This window comes from Nerophis lumbriciformis, linkage group LG01 (genome assembly GCF_033978685.3).
Source record: "Nerophis lumbriciformis linkage group LG01, RoL_Nlum_v2.1, whole genome shotgun sequence".
In the NCBI taxonomy this organism is placed as follows: domain Eukaryota; kingdom Metazoa; phylum Chordata; class Actinopteri; order Syngnathiformes; family Syngnathidae; genus Nerophis; species Nerophis lumbriciformis.
In genome coordinates, this window is record NC_084548.2 from 67,982,691 (window position 1) to 68,002,349 (window position 19,659).

Consider the following 19,659-nt stretch of genomic DNA (forward strand, 5'->3'; position numbering starts at 1 on the left):
GCGGAGGAAACTCATTTCGGCCGCTTGTACCCGTGATCTTGTCCTTTCGGTCATGACCCAAAGCTCATGACCATAGGTGAGGATGGGAACGTAGATCGACCGGTAAATCGAGAGCTTTGCCTTCCGGCTCAGATCCTTCTTCACCACAACGGATCGATACAGCGTCCGCATTACTGAAGACGCCGCACCGATCCGCCTGTCGATCTCACGATCCACTCTTCCCTCACTCGTGAACAAGACTCCAAGGTACTTGAACTCCTCCACTTGGGGCAAGATCTCCTCCCAACCCGGAGATGGCACTCCACCCTTCTCCGGGCGAGAACCATGGATTCGGACTTGGAGGTGCTGATTCCCATCCCAGTCGCTTCACACTCGGCTGCGAACCGATCCAGTGAGAGCTGAAGATCTTGGCCAGATGAAGCCATCAGGACCACATCATCTGCAAAAAGCAGAGACCTAATCCTGCAGCCACCAAACCAGATACCCTCAACGCCCTGACTGCGCCTAGAAATTCTGTCCATAAAGGTTATGAACAGAATCGGTGACAAAGGGCAGCCTTGGCGGAGTCCAACCCTCACTGGAAACGGGTCCGACTTACTGCCAGCAATGCGGACCAAGCTCTGACACTGATCATACAGGGAGCGAACCGCCACAATAAGACAGTCCGATACCCCATACTCTCTGAGCACTCCCCACAGGACTTCTCGGGGTACACGGTCGAATGCCTTCTCCAAGTCCACAAAGCACATGTAGACTGGTTGGGCAAACTCCCATGCACCCTCAAGGACCCTGCCGAGAGTATAGAGCTGGTCCACAGTTCCACGACCAGGACGAAAACCACACTGTTCCTCCTGAATCCGAGGATAAATACATGTTGAATAAATGTATAATTACATGTACACTAGGAAGTAAATGTTTATATACTACATTACCCAGAATGCTTAGCGCCATAGACCGGAACCGGAAGTAGGTCTGAGCAATGCGGGAGGACGACAATTGTGTATTACGATGAACAAAAAGTTCATATATTGTTACAAAATGTTGTTCCTGCTTCACCTACACAAGAAACATAAGTTCTGATTAGACAGTTGACGCGCACGTTTGAGCAAAAATGACACTGATTGGCCGAGATATGCGGGAAAGATGTGGGCTTCGACCAAAATCGCAATGCTGTGCATAAGTTGCGGAGATTGGTCTGAATTTGTTTAAATTGGCAACATTGCGAATTCCTGTAGGCACTAATAAATGATCATATGGTCAAAGAGGACCCGGTTTTGCTTTGCACTTTCTCATGTACTCCGAAGCCTTATCAAAGTAAAAAATTGAGTTATGTACAACAGAAGTGTGACAGTCGGAGTACCTGAAGAGTTTGTATTTGGAGCTGAAGGCCTTCGCACAGTGGGGCTGCGAGCAGTGAAAAGGTTTCTCTCCCGCGTGCGTCGCGGCGTGGAGGCGGAGCTTCTCCTGAGAGGCGAACAGAGCCCCGCACACCAAACACTCCTTCCCTCTTGCCCCCTCGTCTTCCTCGTCGTCCCTCTCTCTCCCGGCGCTCCCGAACAACTTGGCGGCGGTGGCGGTCCGTCGTCCCTCTTCCTCCGGCGTCAGTGCGGTAATACGTTGTGAGGCATCGGCGGCAGCAGCTGCCATGGCAGCCTTAGAGTGCCGCGGCCATGAAAGTCAGCTTGGGGGGGGGGGCTCCCCCGCCTTGCAGGCGCAACGTCGGGCGGTCGGAGGGCGAGCTGGCGGGCGTGGTCAGAGGAGGCTTGGATGATGTCGCAGAAACATGGAGGTGATGAAGAATCTGCCGGAGGACACAAAGTACACGTTGTCTTTCCTTACTGGACTCACGCTAAAAGAAGCAAGGCGTCTTATATTCGGGGTCTAGATGGGCAAACCAACAGGTGGCGCCAAATGCAACAGCTCCAGCAGAGACCCCCAGACTTCCCTCTCCAGAGCAACATTAGCAACTCCCTCCTGGGGGATCCCAAAGCGTTCCCAGGCCAGAGAGGAGATATAATTTCCACCATCTGGTCCTTGGCCTGCCCCGGGGTCTCCTCCCAGTGGGACGTGCAACGAGGACCTCCCTAGGGAGACGCTCGTGAGGCATCCGCACGAGATGACCGAATCACCTAAGCCGGCTCCTTTCCAAGCAAAGGAGCAGCAGCTCTACTCCGAGTCTCTCTCGGGTGACTGAACTTCTCACCCTATCTATAAGGGAGATGCCAGCCACCCTTCTGAGGAAACTCATTTCGGCCGCTTGTACCCACGATCTTATTCTTTCGGCCATGACCCACACTTCATGACCATAGGTGAGAGTAGGAATGTAGATAGCTCGAAAGACCGAAAGCTCTGCCTTCTGGTTTAGCTCTCGTTTTTGTCTCAACGGTGCAACAGTTCCAGTAGAGACCCCCAGACTTCCCTCTCCAGAGCAACATTAGCAACTTCCTCCTGGGGGATCCCGAAGCGTTCCCAGGTCAGAGAGGAGATGTAATCCCCCCATCTGGTCCTTGGCCTGCCGCGGGGTCTCCTCCCAGTGGGACGTGTAACGAGGACCTCCCTAGGGAGACGCTCGTGAGGCATCCGCACGAGATGCCCGAACCACCTAAGCCGGCTCCTTTCCAAGCGAAGGAGCAGTGGCTCTACTCCGAGTCTCTCTCAGGTGACTGAACTTCTCAACCTATCTCTAAGGGAGATGCCAGCCACCCTTCTGAGGAAACTAATTTCGGCTGCTTGTACCCACGATCTTATTCTTTCGGTCATGACCCACACTTCATGACCATAGGTGAGAGTAGGAATGTAGATAGCTCGAAAGACCGAAAGCTCTGCCTTCTGGTTTAGCTCTCGTTTTTGTCTCAACGGTGCAACAGTTCCAGTAGAGACCCCCAGACTTCCCTCTCCAGAGCAACATTAGCAACTTCCTCCTGGGGAATCCCAAAGTGTTCCCAGGCCAGAGAGGAGATGTAATCCCCCCATCTGGTCCTTGGCCTGCCCCGGGGTCTCCTCCCTGTGGGATGTGCAACGAGGACCTCCCTAGGGAGACGCTCGTGAGGCATCCGCACGAAATGACCGAACCACCTAAGCCGGCTCCTTTCCAAGCGAAGGAGCAGCGGCTCTACTCCGAGTCTCTCTCAGGTGACTGAACTTCTCAACCTATCTCTAAGGGAGATGCCAGCCACCCTTCTGAGGAAACTCATTTCGGCCGCTTGTACCCACGATCTTATTCTTTCGGTCATGACCCACACTTCATGACCATAGGTGAGAGTAGGAATGTAGATAGCTCGAAGGACCGAAAGCTTTGCCTTCTGGTTTAGCTGTCGTTTTCGTCTCAACGGTGCAACAGCTCCAGCAGAGACCCCCAGACTTCCCTCCCCAGAGCAACATTAGCAACTTCCTCCTGGGGAATCCCAAAGTGTTCCCAGGCCAGAGAGGAGATGTAATCCCCCCATCTGGTCCTTGGCCTGCCCCGCGGTCTCCTCCCAGTGGGACGTGTAACGAGGACCTCCCTAGGGAGACGCTCGTGAGGCATCCGCACGAGATGACCGAATCACCTAAGCCGGCTCCTTTCCAAGCGAAGGAGCAGCGGCTCTACTCCGAGTCTCTCTCGGGTGACTGAACTTCTCACCCTATCTCTAAGGGCAATGCCAGCCACCCTTCTGAGGAAACTCATTTCGGCCGCTTGTACCCACGATCTTATTCTTTCGGTCATGACCCACACTTCGTGACCATAGGTGAGAGTAGGAATGTAGATAGCTCGAAAGACCGAAAGCTTTGCCTTCTGGTTTAGCTCTCGTTTCGTCACAACGGTGCGGCAGAGAGACTGCAATACTGCCCCAGCTGTTCCGATTCTCCGGCTGATTTCCTTCTCCATCTTTCCCTCACTCGTGAACAAGACCCCGAGATACTTACCACCTGGGACAGAGTCTCGCTCTCTACCTGGACTGTACAAATCATCGGTTTTCTGCTGAGGACCATGGCCTCAGATTTGGAGATGCTGATCTTCATTCCAGCCGCTGAACACTCGGCTGCGAACCGATCCAGTGAGAGCTGAAAGTCACGAACCGATGGTGCCATCAGGACCACGTCATCTGCAAACAGCAGTGACGCAACCTTTAGCCCCCCGAGACGTATACCCTCTCCGCCATGGTCACGACTCTGCCTAGAAATCCTGTTCATGAAAATCCCAATCAGGATAGGTGACAGAGCGCAGCCCTGGCGGAGACCAACCCCCACTGGAAACGGATCCGACTTACATCCAAGCACCCGGACACAACTCTCGCTTTGGTTGTACAGAGATTGGATGGCCCTCAGCAGGGTCCCCTTCACCCCATACTCCCTCAGCACCTCCTACAGGATCTCCCGGGGGACTCGGTCATATGTCTTCTCCAAATCAACAAAGCACATGTAGACTGGATAGGCATACTCCCAGGCCTTCTCCAGGATTCCCGCAAGAGTAAAGAGCTGGTCAGTTGTTCCACGACCAGGACGGAATCCACATTGCTCCTCTTGAATCTGAGGTTCGACTATCGGCCGGACCCTCCTTTCCAGTACCTTGGCGTAAACTTTCCCAGGAAGGCTGAGTAGTGTGTTACCCCTGTAATTAGCACAGACCTTCTGGGGAACCACCACCCCAGTCTGCCACTCACTGTCCCAGACTTCCACGCAATGTTGAAAAAGCGTATCAACCAAGACAGCCCCTCAACACCCAGAGCCTTCAGCATTTCTGGACGGATCTCGTCAACCCCCGGAGCTTTGCCACTGCCACAGCAAAAAAAATGCATATATAATTAATTGTCATTATGAAATTTTATATTTACAGTATATAACAATAATCATCATGTATTTATTTTAAATTAAATTGCAGTATATTTTGGAACATTACATATATTTGCATTTATTCATTTAAAAAATGATTGAACTCTATTTTAGAAAAAATATATTTAAAAATCATTATGCGAAGCGTTTATGGGTGTTGTTGATAAATGGCTTCGGTTTTGCATAGTAGTACTTGCACTTACAGGTGAAGCGACAAACTGTAGTTACTGACAGTGGTTTTCTGAAGTGTTCCTGAGCCCATGTGGTGATATCCTTTTAAGATTGATGTTGGTTTCTGATGCAGTACCGCCTGAGGGATCGAAGGTCACGGGCCTTGTTGCTTACGTGCAGTGATTTCTCCAGATTCTCTGAACCTTTTGATGATATTACGGACCGTAGATGGTGATATCCCTAAATTCCTTGCAATAGCTCATTAAGAAATGTTGTTCTTAAACAATTTGCTAAGGCATTTGTTGACAAAGTGGTGACCCTCACCCCGTCCTTGTTTGTGAATGACTGAGCATTTCATGGAAGCTGCTTTTATACCCAATCATGGCACCCACCTGTTCCCAATCAGCCTGTTCACCTGTGGGATGTTCCAAATAAGTGTAGGATGAGAATACCTCAACTTTCTCAGTCTTTTTTGCCACTTGTGCCAGCTTTTTTGAAACATGTTGCGTTGTTTGAATCCACTCCTTTTCTCGGTTAACTGCTCTTTTGCGTTGTTGATCTTGTTCCCCGTGCATCGTATTCTTTCTCTCACCAAGGCATTCCGTGCTTTTCTTACAATTCGTCCCGCGTTCATCGTCGGAATTAGGTTTTTTGATCCCCGAGCTTGTTGGAACAACTCCTGCATTCTCGTTGTGAATCTCAGGTGGTTGCGGAAGCGGGGCAGTTTGTGTTCCAGTTGTTCCAAACAACGGAATTCTTTGACACTACACTGTCCATGACTTATACGTAATATGTTTACTATTTTATTAGCATTTTTTAATTCATTTGATCTATTTTGAAGCTTGTTTTTAAATGTGTTTTTTTTTACAAATAGTTTAATCTTGTCATAATTATGGGTATTTAAAGTGATTATTTGTGCATTTTTACACAAACAAACACGAAAGAAAAAACGACTATAAAAAGCTAAGTTAATTTATTTTTAAAATTGAAGAAAAAATACAAATATGGTTCATAATATTTAATTATTATTTTAAAAGGTTTAGTCAACAAATAAACAAATCAATAAGTGTTTGTTGCTATAAAAAATGTTTTTTTCTATTTTATTTTTATTATTACTTTTTAATTGATCTATTTTGAAGCTTGTTTTATATGTATTTTTACAAATAGTTTAATCTTGTCATAATTATGGGTATTTAGAGTGATTATTTGTGCATTTTTACACAAACACAAAAGAAAAAAACGACTATAAAAAGCCAACTTTTTTCCCGTTAATTTCTTTTTAAAATTGAAAAAAAAACAACAAATATGGTTCATAATATTTTATTATTATTTTAAAAGGTTTAGTCAACAAATAAACAAATCAATAAGTGTTTGTTGCTATAAATTAAAATATTTTTCTATTTGATTATTTATTTATTTTTTAATTTATCTATTTTGAAGCTTGTTTTTATATGTATTTTTTACAAATAGTTTAATCTTGTCATAATTATGGGTATTTAAAGTGATTATTTGTGCATTTTTACACAAGCAAACACAAAAGAAAAAAACGACTATAAAAAGCCAACTTTTTCCCCGTTAATTTCTTTTTAAAATTTAAAAAACAAAAACAAATATGGTTCATAATATTTAATTATTATTTTAAAAGGTTTAGTCAACAAATAAACAAATCAATAAGTGTTTGTTGGTATAAAAATTTTTTCTTCTATTTTATTATTATTATTATTTTTTTAATTGATCTATTTTGAAGCTTGTTTTTAATATGTATTTTTACAAATAGTTTAATCTTGTCATAATTATGGGTATTTGGAGTGATTTGTGCATTCTTACACAAACACGAAAGAAAAAACAATTATAAAAAGACAACTTTTTTCCCGTTAATTTCTTTTTCAAATTGAAGAAAAAAATACAAATATGGTTCATAATATTTTATAATTATTTTAAAAGGTTTAGTCAACAAATAAACAAACCAATAAGTGTTTGTTGCTATAAATGTAAAAAAAAATTAAAAATTTTTTTTTTTTTTTTTTTTAATTGATCTATTTTGAAGCTTGTTTTTATATGTATTTTTACAAATAGTTTAATCTTGTCATAATTATGGGTATTTAGAGTGATTATTTGTGCATTTTTACACAAACACGAAAGAAAAAAACGACTATAAAAAGCCAACTTTTTTCCCGTTAATTTCTTTTTAAAATTGAAAAAAAAAATACAAATATGGTTCATAATATTTTATTATTATTTTAAAAGGTTTAGTCAACAAATAAACAAATCAATAAGTGTTTGTTGCTATAAATTAAAATATTTTTCTATTTGATTATTTATTTATTTTTTAATTGATCTATTTTGAAGCTTGTTTTATATGTATTTTTACAAATAGTTTAATCTTGTCATAATTATGGGTATTTAGAGTGATTATTTGTGCATTTTTACACAAACACGAAAGAAAAAAACGACTATAAAAAGCCAACTTTTTTCCCGTTAATTTCTTTTTAAAATTGAAAAAAAAAATACAAATATGGTTCATAATATTTAATTATTATTTTAAAAGGTTTAGTCAACAAATAAACAAATCAATAAGTGTTTGTTGCTATAAAAAATGTTTTTTCTATTTTATTTTTATTATTACTTTTTAATTGATCTATTTTTAAGCTTGTTTTTATATGTATTTTTACAAATAGTTTAATCTTGTCATAATTATGGTTATTTAAAGTGATTATTTGTGCATTTTTACACAAACAAACACGAAAGAAAAAACGACTAAAAAGCTAAGTTAATTTATTTTTAAAATTGTAGAAAAAAATACAAATATGGTTCATAATATTTTATTATTATTTTAAAAGGTTTAGTCAACAAATAAACAAATCAATAAGTGTTTGTTGCTATAAATTAAAATATTTTTCTATTTGATTATTTATTTATTTTTTAATTTATCTATTTTGAAGCTTGTTTTTATATGTATTTTTTACAAATAGTTTAATCTTGTCATAATTATGGGTATTTAAAGTGATTATTTGTGCATTTTTACACAAGCAAACACAAAAGAAAAAAACGACTATAAAAAGCCAACTTTTTCCCCGTTAATTTCTTTTTAAAATTGAAAAAACAAAAACAAATATGGTTCATAATATTTAATTATTATTTTAAAAGGTTTAGTCAACAAATAAACAAATCAATAAGTGTTTGTTGGTATAAATTTTTCTTCTCTATTTTATTATTATTTTTATTTTTTTAATTGATCTATTTTGAAGCTTGTTTTTAATATGTATTTTTACAAATAGTTTAATCTTGTCATAATTATGGGTATTTGGAGTGATTTGTGCATTCTTACACAAACACGAAAGAAAAAACAATTATAAAAAGACAACTTTTTTCCCGTTAATTTCTTTTTCAAATTGAAGAAAAAAATACAAATATGGTTCATAATATTTTATAATTATTTTAAAAGGTTTAGTCAACAAATAAACAAACCAATAAGTGTTTGTTGCTATAAATGTAAAAAAAAATTTAAAAAAATTTTTTTTTATTTTTTTAATTGATCTATTTTGAAGCTTGTTTTTATATGTATTTTTACAAATAGTTTAATCTTGTCATAATTATGGGTATTTAAAGTGATTATTTGTGCATTCTTACACAAACACGAAAGAAAAAACAATTATAAAAAGACAACTTTTTTCCCGTTAATTTCTTTTTAAAATTGAAGAAAAAAATACAAATATGGTTCATAATATTTAATAATTATTTTAAAAGGTTTAGTCAACAAATAAACAAATCAATAAGTGTTTGTTGCTATAAATTACAATATTTTTCTATTTGATTATTTATTTATTTTTTAATTTATCTCTTTTGAAGCTTGTTTTTATATGTATTTTTTACAAATAGTTTAATCTTGTCATAATTATGGGTATTTAAAGTGATTATTTGTGCATTTTTACACAAGCAAACACAAAAGAAAAAAACGACTATAAAAAGCCAACTTTTTCCCCGTTAATTTCTTTTTAAAATTGAAAAAACAAAAACAAATATGGTTCATAATATTTAATTATTATTTTAAAAGGTTTAGTCAACAAATAAAGAAATTTTTGTTGGTATAAAAAAAATAATAAAAAAATTCTATTTTATTATTATTATTATTTTTTAATTGATCTATTTTGAAGCTTGTTTTTAATATGTATTTTTACAAATAGTTTAATCTTGTCATAATTATGGGTATTTGGAGTGATTATTTGTGCATTCTTACACAAACACGAAAGAAAAAACAATTATAAAAAGACAACTTTTTTCCCGTTAATTTCTTTTTCAAATTGAAGAAAAAAATACAAATATGGTTCATAATATTTTATAATTATTTTAAAAGGTTTAGTCAACAAATAAACAAACCAATAAGTGTTTGTTGCTATAAATGTAAAAAATTTTTTTATTTTTTATTTTTTTTAATTGATCTATTTTGAAGCTTGTTTTTATATGTATTTTTACAAATAGTTTAATCTTGTCATAATTATGGGTATTTAAAGTGATTATTTGTGCATTCTTACACAAACACGAAAGAAAAAACAATTATAAAAAGACAACTTTTTTCCCGTTAATTTCTTTTTAAAATTGAAGAAAAAAATACAAATATGGTTCATAATATTTAATAATTATTTTAAAAGGTTTAGTCAACAAATAAACAAACCAATAAGTGTTTGTTGCTATAAATGTAAAAAAAAATATTTTTTTTAATTTTTTTTAATTGATCTATTTTGAAGCTTGTTTTTATATGTATTTTTACAAATAGTTTAATCTTGTCATAATTATGGGTACTTAAAGTGATTATTTGTGCATTTTTACACAAACAAAAACGAAAGAAAAAAACGACTATAAAAAGCCAACAAATAAACAAATCAATAAGTGTTTGTTGCTATAAATTAATTTTTTTCTTTCTATTTTATTATTATTATTTATTTTAATTGATCTATTTTGAAGCTTGTTTTTATAAGTGTTTTTACAAATAGTTTAATATTGTCAAAATTATGGGTATTTCAAGTGATTATTTGTGCATTTTTACAGTAATAAAATAGTCCGTTCCAGGGTCAAGCTGTGTCCATTATAATTACATTATTATTTTATAAGGCAATGTTTCAAGTCACTTTTGAACATCCTTGACAGTTTTACAAGTGTAAAAAGAAACCAAAAGTGTGTCTCACTCGACTACAGCTGTATAAGTCCTAATACAACACTCTTGACTTTAAGACGTGTAGCGAAGATGCTCCTCAAGCGCTCACACAAGCAAACACTGCAAAAAAAAACGACTAACTGTGAAAAGCCAACTTTTTTCCTGTTAATTTCTTTTTAAAATTGAAGAAAAAAATACAAATATGGTTCATAATATTTTAATATTATTTTAAAAGGTTTAGTCAACAAATAAACAAATCAATAAGTGTTTGTTGCTATAAATTAATTATTTTTTTCTATTTCATTATTATTATTATTATTTTTAATTGATCTATTTTCACAGTTTTGCAAGTGTAAAGAGAAACCAAAGTGTGTCTCATTCGGCTGTTTCAAGATGCATAATAAGGAGGCACTTGAAGAAAAATGGGCTGCAAGGTCGAGTGGCCAAAAAGTTCAATTTTCCCATCACTCCAAATTACTTTGTTCCAGAAGTTTTGAGGCTTGTCTCTGTGCTGTTTGGCGTAATGTAAGCGGGGATACTTTGTGACATTTGCGCAGAAATGGCTTTCTTCTGGCGACTCGACCATGCAGCCCATTTGTCTTCAAGTGCCTCCTTATTGTGCATCTTGAAACAGCTGAAGTTATTTGTGGATTTCCCTTTGCATCTCGAACAATTTTCCTGGCAGTTGTGGCTGAAATCTTTGCTGGTCTACCTAAAATCCCTTATTTTCCACTTCTTAATCAGCGTTTGAACACTGTTGATTGGCATTCTCAATTCCTTGGATATCTTTTTATACCCCTTTCCTGTTTTATGCAGTTCAATTACCTTTTCTCGCAGATCCTTTGACAATTATTTTGACTTCCCCATGACTCAGAATCCAGAAACATCTGTGCAGCACTGGATGAAAGATGCAATGGTCTGTCAGAAGCCCAGAAACTCACTGACCTTTTGAGGATTGGGACCTTGATTAGCCATTGAAACCTGTTTGTGTCAACTTGTGTGCATGTTTGTGTCAACTTGTGTGCATGTTATCAGGTCAAAGTCACTGGGGTATGTAAACTTTTGATCAGGGTCATTTGGGTACTTTCTTTTGTCATTTTGACTTAAAAAGAGTAAACAGTTGTTTGCCAATAAATAGCTTCACACAACCATTAAGCTTGAGTGGAAGAAAGGTTTTTGTGTTATGCGCTGACTTTAACTGGTTAGTTTGAGCTTTATCGTCATATTAGTTATGAAATAATACTCACAATCCGGCTTGTCTGGCGCTTCTCTTACGTCGCCTCCTCAGCCGGTCCCAACAGCCACGCTTGGCGGCGAGCGACACCAAATATTCTTCTGCATCCTGACTCTTCTGCGGGACGCCGACACAAACAAAAGACAGCTGAGCAAAAAACCTCTCAGATGATGCCAAATATACTTTTTTTTAAAAATGTTGTAGTATGTGACAAAAAAATCTAGCCTATTCACTATTGAAAGATAAGTCGCTCAAACGCACTTATACTGTATAATGTATGTCAAAAATGCTTGCTGGGAACACAGTGTCTGAGACACAAAAACAACTTATTAGCATTAAAGCCACACACACACACACACACACACACACACACACACACACACACACACACACACACACACAGATAGGGAGATGTGTTTATTAAAACACATAAACTGTCAACATTCCATGGGTCAATGTTAACACACTAACAGTCCACTATTGTGTACCTTCTACTTGTTTAAAATACTATCATTTACTTTCAATAAGGAACATATTTTGATTTGTAACTTCCCCCCTTAATATTAGGTATTTCAAAGATGTAAAGGAAAATATATTTTTTAAGAAAGAAAAAAAACAAAAAACAAATATAAAGATAATCTCCTTTAAAAAAAAAAAGTATCAATCGCAACAGAGCAAAATAAAAATTTAAATCCACGGTATTTCTTCATTAAAAATACTGTATTTTCAAAACATAAGTTATTCACAAAAAATATATTTTCAAAATAAGGTCCGACAGAAAGTTGCAGGTAATGTAAGATGCCACTAGAGGGAGCTCAATGATAAATAATTCAAGATGTCTTTATATATACGCGTGTGTGCGTGTCCTGTAACCCTTTAGAAAAAAAGTGTAAAATATATATATAAATGTGTATGTATAGATATATATATACATATATATATATATATATATATATATATATATATATATATATATATATATATATATATATGTGTGTATATATATGTATATATATATATAAATGTGTATATATATATATATATATATATATATATATATATATATATATATATATATATAAAACAATGTGCATATATATATGTATAACAATGTGCATATATATATATGTATAAAAATGTATATATATACATACATATATATATATAAATGTGTGTATATATATATACATATGTGTATATATATATATATATATATGTGTATATATAAATATATATATATATATATATATAAATGTGCATATATATATATATATATATATATATAAAACAATGTGCATATATATGTATAAAAATATATAATATATATACCTACATATAAGCAGACATATATACACACACATATATATATGCATATATATATATATATATATATATACATATGTGTATATATATATATATATATAAATGTGTGTATATATATATATATATATATAAATGTGCATATATATATATATATATATATATATATATATTTATATATATATAACAATGTGCATATATATATATACATACATATATATAAATGTGTGTGTGTATATATACATATGTGTATATATATATATATATATATATATGTGTATATATAAATATATATATATATATATATAAATGTGCATATATATATATATATATATATATATAAAACAATGTGCATATATATGTATAAAAATGTATAATATATATACCTACATATATACAGACATATATATATATATATATATATATATATATATGTATGTATATGTATATATATATATATATATATATATATATATATATATATATATATATATATGGGTATGTATATATACTGTGTGTGTGTATATATATGTGTGTGTGTGTCATATATATATATATATATATATATATATATATATATATATACACACACACACATATATATATATATATACATACATATATGTATACATACATACTGTGTGTATATATATATATATATATATATATATATATATATATATATATGACACACACACACACATATATATACACACACATATCCTTAGCCCCACCCCCTGGTGTCCTCTGTTACCTCTGTTATTGACTGACACAACCTTCAAATCCAAGGTTGAGCGGACACAACTAAGTCACGTGTCTACAGAGTGTACACTTGTGTAGTAGTAGTAGTAGTTTGTGAGTGACAGTTAATGTTGTATTTTAGCGTACGTTTAACATTTTTACTTTTGTGTACCAACATACAGTGTGTGTGTATACATACTCACAGTATCCATAATAAAATACAATACATGTATACATTTGACACAAAAACACAAACATATACAGTACTGAATAAATACAATGCACACAGTATACGTACACGTAGTATAAGCACACACAAACGTGTGTTTTCTTTCCACTCCAGCCGGAATGGTGCATTCAAGTACACTTTATACACAACACATAAACATATATACAGTATGCAGGCTGCATGTACTATGTAAAATTGCTGCACACCAAAGGGTATCAAACCCAATAAGTCAGATAGACTTGAAATTTCTCAGCACTCTGCAACACACACACTGTAACTTTGGGGTGTTTAGTCCAATCAGCATGATATTTTGTACACACCTTTATAGGAGTTAAAAATATTTTTTGCAAACCAGTAATTATAGTCTGCAAATGATGTGTTGTTGTTCAGTGTCGGTGCTGTCTAGAGCTCGGCAGAGTGACCGTGTAATACTCTTCCATATCAGTAGGTGGCAGCCAGTAGCTAATTGCTTTGTGGATGTCGGAAACAGCGGGAGGCAGTGTGCAGGTAAAAAGGTGTCTATGCTTAAACCAAAAATAAACAAAAGGTGAGTGTCCCTAAGAAAAGGCATTAAAGCTTAGGGAAGGCTATGCAGAACGCAACTAAAACTGAACTGGCTACAAAGTAAACAAAAACAGAATGCTGGACGACAGCAAAGACTTACTGTGGAGCAAAGACGGCGTCCACAATGTACATGACAGTCAACAATGTCCCCACAAAGAAGGATAAAAACAACTGAAATATTCTTGACTGCTGAAACAAAGTTTATACAGGAAATATCGCTCAAAGGAAGACATGAAACTGCTACTGGAAAATACCCCAAAAAAAGAGAAAAAGCCACCAAAATAGGAGCGCAAGACAAGAACTAAAACACTACACACAGGAAAACAGCAATAAACTCCAAATAGGTCAGGGCGTGATGCATACTTGCCAACCCTCCCGGATTTTCCGGGAGACTCCCGAAATTCAGCGCCTCTCCCGAAAACCTCCCAGGACAAATTTTCTCCCGAAAATCTCCCGAAATTCAGGCGGAGCTGGAGGCCACGCCCCCTCCAGGTTTATTGTTAGGCAGTTTCATTAACGTCCTCCCAGCACGGCAACGACACACAACAACAGCAGTCACGTTTTCGTCTACCGTAAAGCAGTTTGTCTGCCGTAAACAGCAATGTTGTGACACTCTTAAACAGGACAACACTGCCATCTACTGTACATGCATATGTGACATTAACATCTAGGGCTTTTAGAGAGGGCAGTGCACAACTGCGCACACAACAAGGAGACGAAGCAGAATGCATCATCAGAGAGGGTGTTCAGCATGGTTAGAAAAATAGTGACAGAGAATAGAACAAGGATGGACAATTCAACCCTTAACTCAACAATGAGTAGATGAGTGTTATGTGTGTGTATATGTGTAAATAATTATTTATATATATATATATATATATATATATATATATATATATATAGCTAGAATTCACTGAAAGTCAAGTAGTCAAGTATTTCTTTTATATATATATATATATATATATATATATATATATATATATATATATATATATATATATATATATATATATATATATATATATATATATATATATATTCTAGCTGTAAATATACTCCTCCCCTCTTAACCACGCCCCCAACCACGCCCCCCGCCACCCCCACCCCCCACCTCCCGAAATCGGAGGTCTCAAGGTTGGCAAGTATGGCGAGTGATGTGACAGGTGGTGACAGTACACCTACTTTGAGACAAGAGCTATATTGATGCATGCTTGGTTATGGTTTAAAGTCATATACAACACTTGCGACAACGACTTTTTACTGTCAACTGAGTTTAGTTTTTTAATGATTTCTGCTGGTGGTGTGCCTCCGCAATTTTTCTACGCAAAAAATGTGCCTTGGCTCAAATAAGGTTGAAAAACACTGCTATGGATAATAAAACATTCAATCTGATAAATCTATGGATAAAAAGCAGAGCCTGGCGACGCATGCGCGTTTATCATAACTCTCTCTCTGTCTCTGTCTCTGCCCCTCCCTCACCAATGCTGCTGCGTGTTAAAGTTCACACCTTCGCAATTTGTTTTGTTTTCAACCCCTTCTTAACCCTGGACGCACATTGAAAATACCACGCAACCCTAACTCAAAATGCCGGACATTTGAGGCATTTAAGAAACTCCGCCCCGCAAAAGAGGACATGTCAGGGGAAAAGAGGAGGTATGGTCAGTCTACCATATATCAGCTACTGTGTGGAAGTGTGGGGGAACACATATAAGAGTACCGGTAACATAAAGGCATTGCATCAACTACAGAAAAGAGCTATAAGGATTATTCATAAAGAAGATTATCTAGAACACACTGACATATTATTTATTAATTCCGGTTTATTGAAACTACAGGAGCTGGTAAAGTTACAGACATTACCAGCAAATTTTACATTACTTCTGGGAAAAGGTCATTTCCAACATCAGTATTCAAGGACAACTTTAAAACAAATGTGCATATCAGTGGTGGGGGTTAAACTATGGAATTCTCTTTACAATGAGATAAAAGATTGTAGAATTATATTCCAATTGAAAAAATATATAGTGGACATTTTGCTTTATATTTATTATTTTACTTGTTTTTTGCCTGGTTTTGTATTTGTTTTGTATCATCCCGTGAGGTGTATATTACTTATTTATGTTCGGTTTGTACGTCATGAAGTTTTGCACTTGTTGGTAGAGATGTCCGATAATATCGGCCGATAAATGCTTTAAAATGTAATATCGGAAATTATCGGTATCGTCTTTTTTATTATCGGTATCGGTTTTTTTCTTTTCTTTTTTTTTTCTGTTTTTTTTATTAAATCAACATAAAAAACACAAGATACTAGGGATGTCCGATAATGGCTTTTTGCCGATATTGTCCAACTCTTTAATTACCGATGCCGATATATACAGTCGTGGAATTAACACATTATTATGCCTAATTTGGACAACCAGGCATGGTGAAGATAAGGTACTTTTTAAAAAAAAATTAATAAAATAAGATAAATAAATTTAAAAAAAATTCTTGAATAAAAAAGAAAGTAAAACAATATAAAAACAGTTACATAGAAACTAGTAATTAATGCAAATGAGTAAAATTTAAGGATGTCCGATAATGGCTTTTTGCCGATATACGATATTCCGATATTGTCCAACTCTTTAATTACCGATACCGATATCAACCGATACCGATATATACAGTCGTGGAATTAACACATTATTATGCCTAATTTGGACAACCAGGCATGGTGAAGATAAGGTACTTTTAAAAAAAAAATTAATAAAATAAAATAAGATAAATAAATTAAAAACATTTTCTTGAATAAAAAAGAAAGTAAAACAATATAAAAACAGTTACATAGAAACTAGTAATTAATGCAAATGTGTAAAATTTAAGGATGTCCGATAATGGTTTTTTGCCGATATACGATATTCCGATATTGTCCAACTCTTTAAATACCGATACCAGTATCAACCGATACCGATATATACAGTCGTGGAATTAACACATTATTATGCCTATTTTTGGACAACCAGGTATGGTGAAGATAAGGTCCTTTTTTTTAAGAAATTAATAAAATAAAATAAGATAAATTAATTAAAAACATTTTCTTGAATAAAAAAGAAAGTAAAACAATATAAAAACAGTTACATAGAAACTAGTAATTAATGAAAATGAGTAAAATTTAGGGATGTCCGATAATGGCTTTTTGCCGATATCCGATATTCCGATATTGTCCAACTCTTTAATTACCGATACCAATATCAACCGATGCCGATATCAACCGATACCGATATATACAGTTGTGGAATTAAGACATTATTATGCCTACTTTGGACAACCAGGTATGGTGAAGATAAGGTACTTTTTAAAAAAAATTATAAAATAAAATAAGATAAATAAATTAAAAACATTTTCTTGAATAAAAAAGGAAGTAAAACAATATAAAAACAGTTACATAGAAACTAGTAATTAATGAAAATCAGTAAAATTTAGGGATGTCCGATAATGGCTTTTTGCCGATATCTGATATTCCGATATTGTCCAACTCTTTAATTACCGATACCAATATCAACCGATACCGATATCAACCGATACCGATATATACAGTCGTGGAATTAACACATTATTATGCCTATTTTTGGACAACCAAGTATGGTGAAGATAAGGTCCTTTTTTTAAAGAAATTAATAAAATAAAAAAAGATAAATAAATTAAAAACATTTTCTTAAATAAAAAAGAAAGTAAAACAATATAAAAACAGTTACATAGAAACTAGTAATGAATGAAAATGAGCAAAATTAACTGTTAAAGGTTAGTACTATTAGTGGACCAGCAGCACGCACAATCATGTGTGCTTACGGACTGTATCCCTTGCAGACTGTATTGATATATATTGATATATAATGTAGGAACCAGAATTTTAACAACAGAAAGAAACAACCCTTCTGTGTGAATGAGTGTGACTATTTGCACTAATTGTAAGTGTATCTTGTGTTTTTTCATGTTGATTTAATTAAAAAAAACAAAAACAAAAAAAACGATACTGATAATAAAAAACCGATACCGACAATTTCCGATATTACATTTTAACGCATTTATCATATCTCTACAAGATACACTTACCCACCAACCCAAAAAACCTTGTTTCTTTGTGTTATTAATATTCTGGTTCCTACATTATATATCAATATATATCAATACAGTCTGCAAGGGATACAGTCCGTAAGCACACATGATTGTCCACTAATAGTACTAACCTTTAACACTTCATTTTACTCATTTTCATTCATTACTAGTTTCTATGGAACTGTTTTTATATTGTTTTACTTTCTTTTTTAATCAAGAAAATGTTTTTAATTAATTTATCTTTTTTTATTTTTATTTTTTATTTTTTTAAAGGACCTTATCTTCACCATACCTGATTGTCCAAATTAGGCATAATAATGTGTTAATTCCACGACTGTATATATCGGTATCGGTTGGTATCGGTATCGGTAATTAAGAGTTGGACAATATCGGATATCGGCAAAAAGCCATTATCGGACATGCCTACTTGTTGTTTTTTTTGTGTGTGTGTTTTTTGTTTGTTTTCATTATAATTGGATGTATTTGTTTGGTTTGTATGCTTGTGAATCTGGGCTATCCATTAAGATACCGTATTTTTCGGAGTATAAGTCGCTCTGGAGTATAAGTCGCACCGGCCGAATATGCATGATAAAGAAGGGGAAAAAACATATATAAGCCGCACTGGAGTATAAGTCGCATTTTTGGGGGAAATGTATTTGCTAAAAGCCAACACCAAGAATAGACATTTGAAGGGCAATTTAAAATAAATAAAGAATAGTGAACAACAGGCTGAATAAGTGTACGTTATATGAGGCATAAATAACCAACTGAGAACGTGCCTGGTATGTTAACGTAACGTATTATGGTAAGAGTCATTCAAATAACTATAACATATAGAACATGCTATACGTTTACCAAACAATCTCTCACTCCTAATCAATAAATCCCATGAAATCTTATACGTCTAGTCTCTTACGTGAATGAGATAAATAATATTATTTGATATTTTACGGTAATGGGTTAATAATTTCACACATAAGTCGCTCCTGGGTATAAGTAGCACCCCCGGCCAAACTATGAAAAAAACTGCGACTTATAGTCCGAAAAATACGGTAGATAGATGGATAGTACTTTATTGATTCCTTCAGGAGAGTTCCCTCAGGAAAATAAAAATTCCAGCAGCAGTGTACAGAATTGAGATCGAATTTGAAAAGTGAATAATGGGGGAATAAATGGAAACAAAATAGAAAAATATTACAATAAGAATAAAAATAAAAAGCAACAATGAGAATAAAAGTGTAACAGTAAAAATACGATTATAACAAGAGAAACTAGGCAGTAGTGACCATGTTATGAAAAAGTATTGCACTGTTGTTGTTTTGAGTTAAGTAAGACTACTTA

General features: G+C 34.8%; 1 protein-coding gene across 1 annotated transcript in view; it reads right to left on the minus strand.

Annotated features, from left to right (window-relative positions):
* Positions 1-19,659, minus strand: part of plagl2 (pleiomorphic adenoma gene-like 2) — a 114,823-nt gene that overhangs the window by 3,832 nt on the left and 91,332 nt on the right. Inside the window, exons 2-3 of the mRNA XM_061924923.1 lie at positions 11,383-11,486; positions 1,361-1,801 (exon numbers count right to left, since the gene is read on the minus strand). Coding sequence (XP_061780907.1) covers positions 1,361-1,647 — 287 coding nt within the window. The 5' untranslated portion in view covers positions 1,648-1,801; positions 11,383-11,486. The remainder of the gene's footprint in view (positions 1-1,360; positions 1,802-11,382; positions 11,487-19,659) is intronic.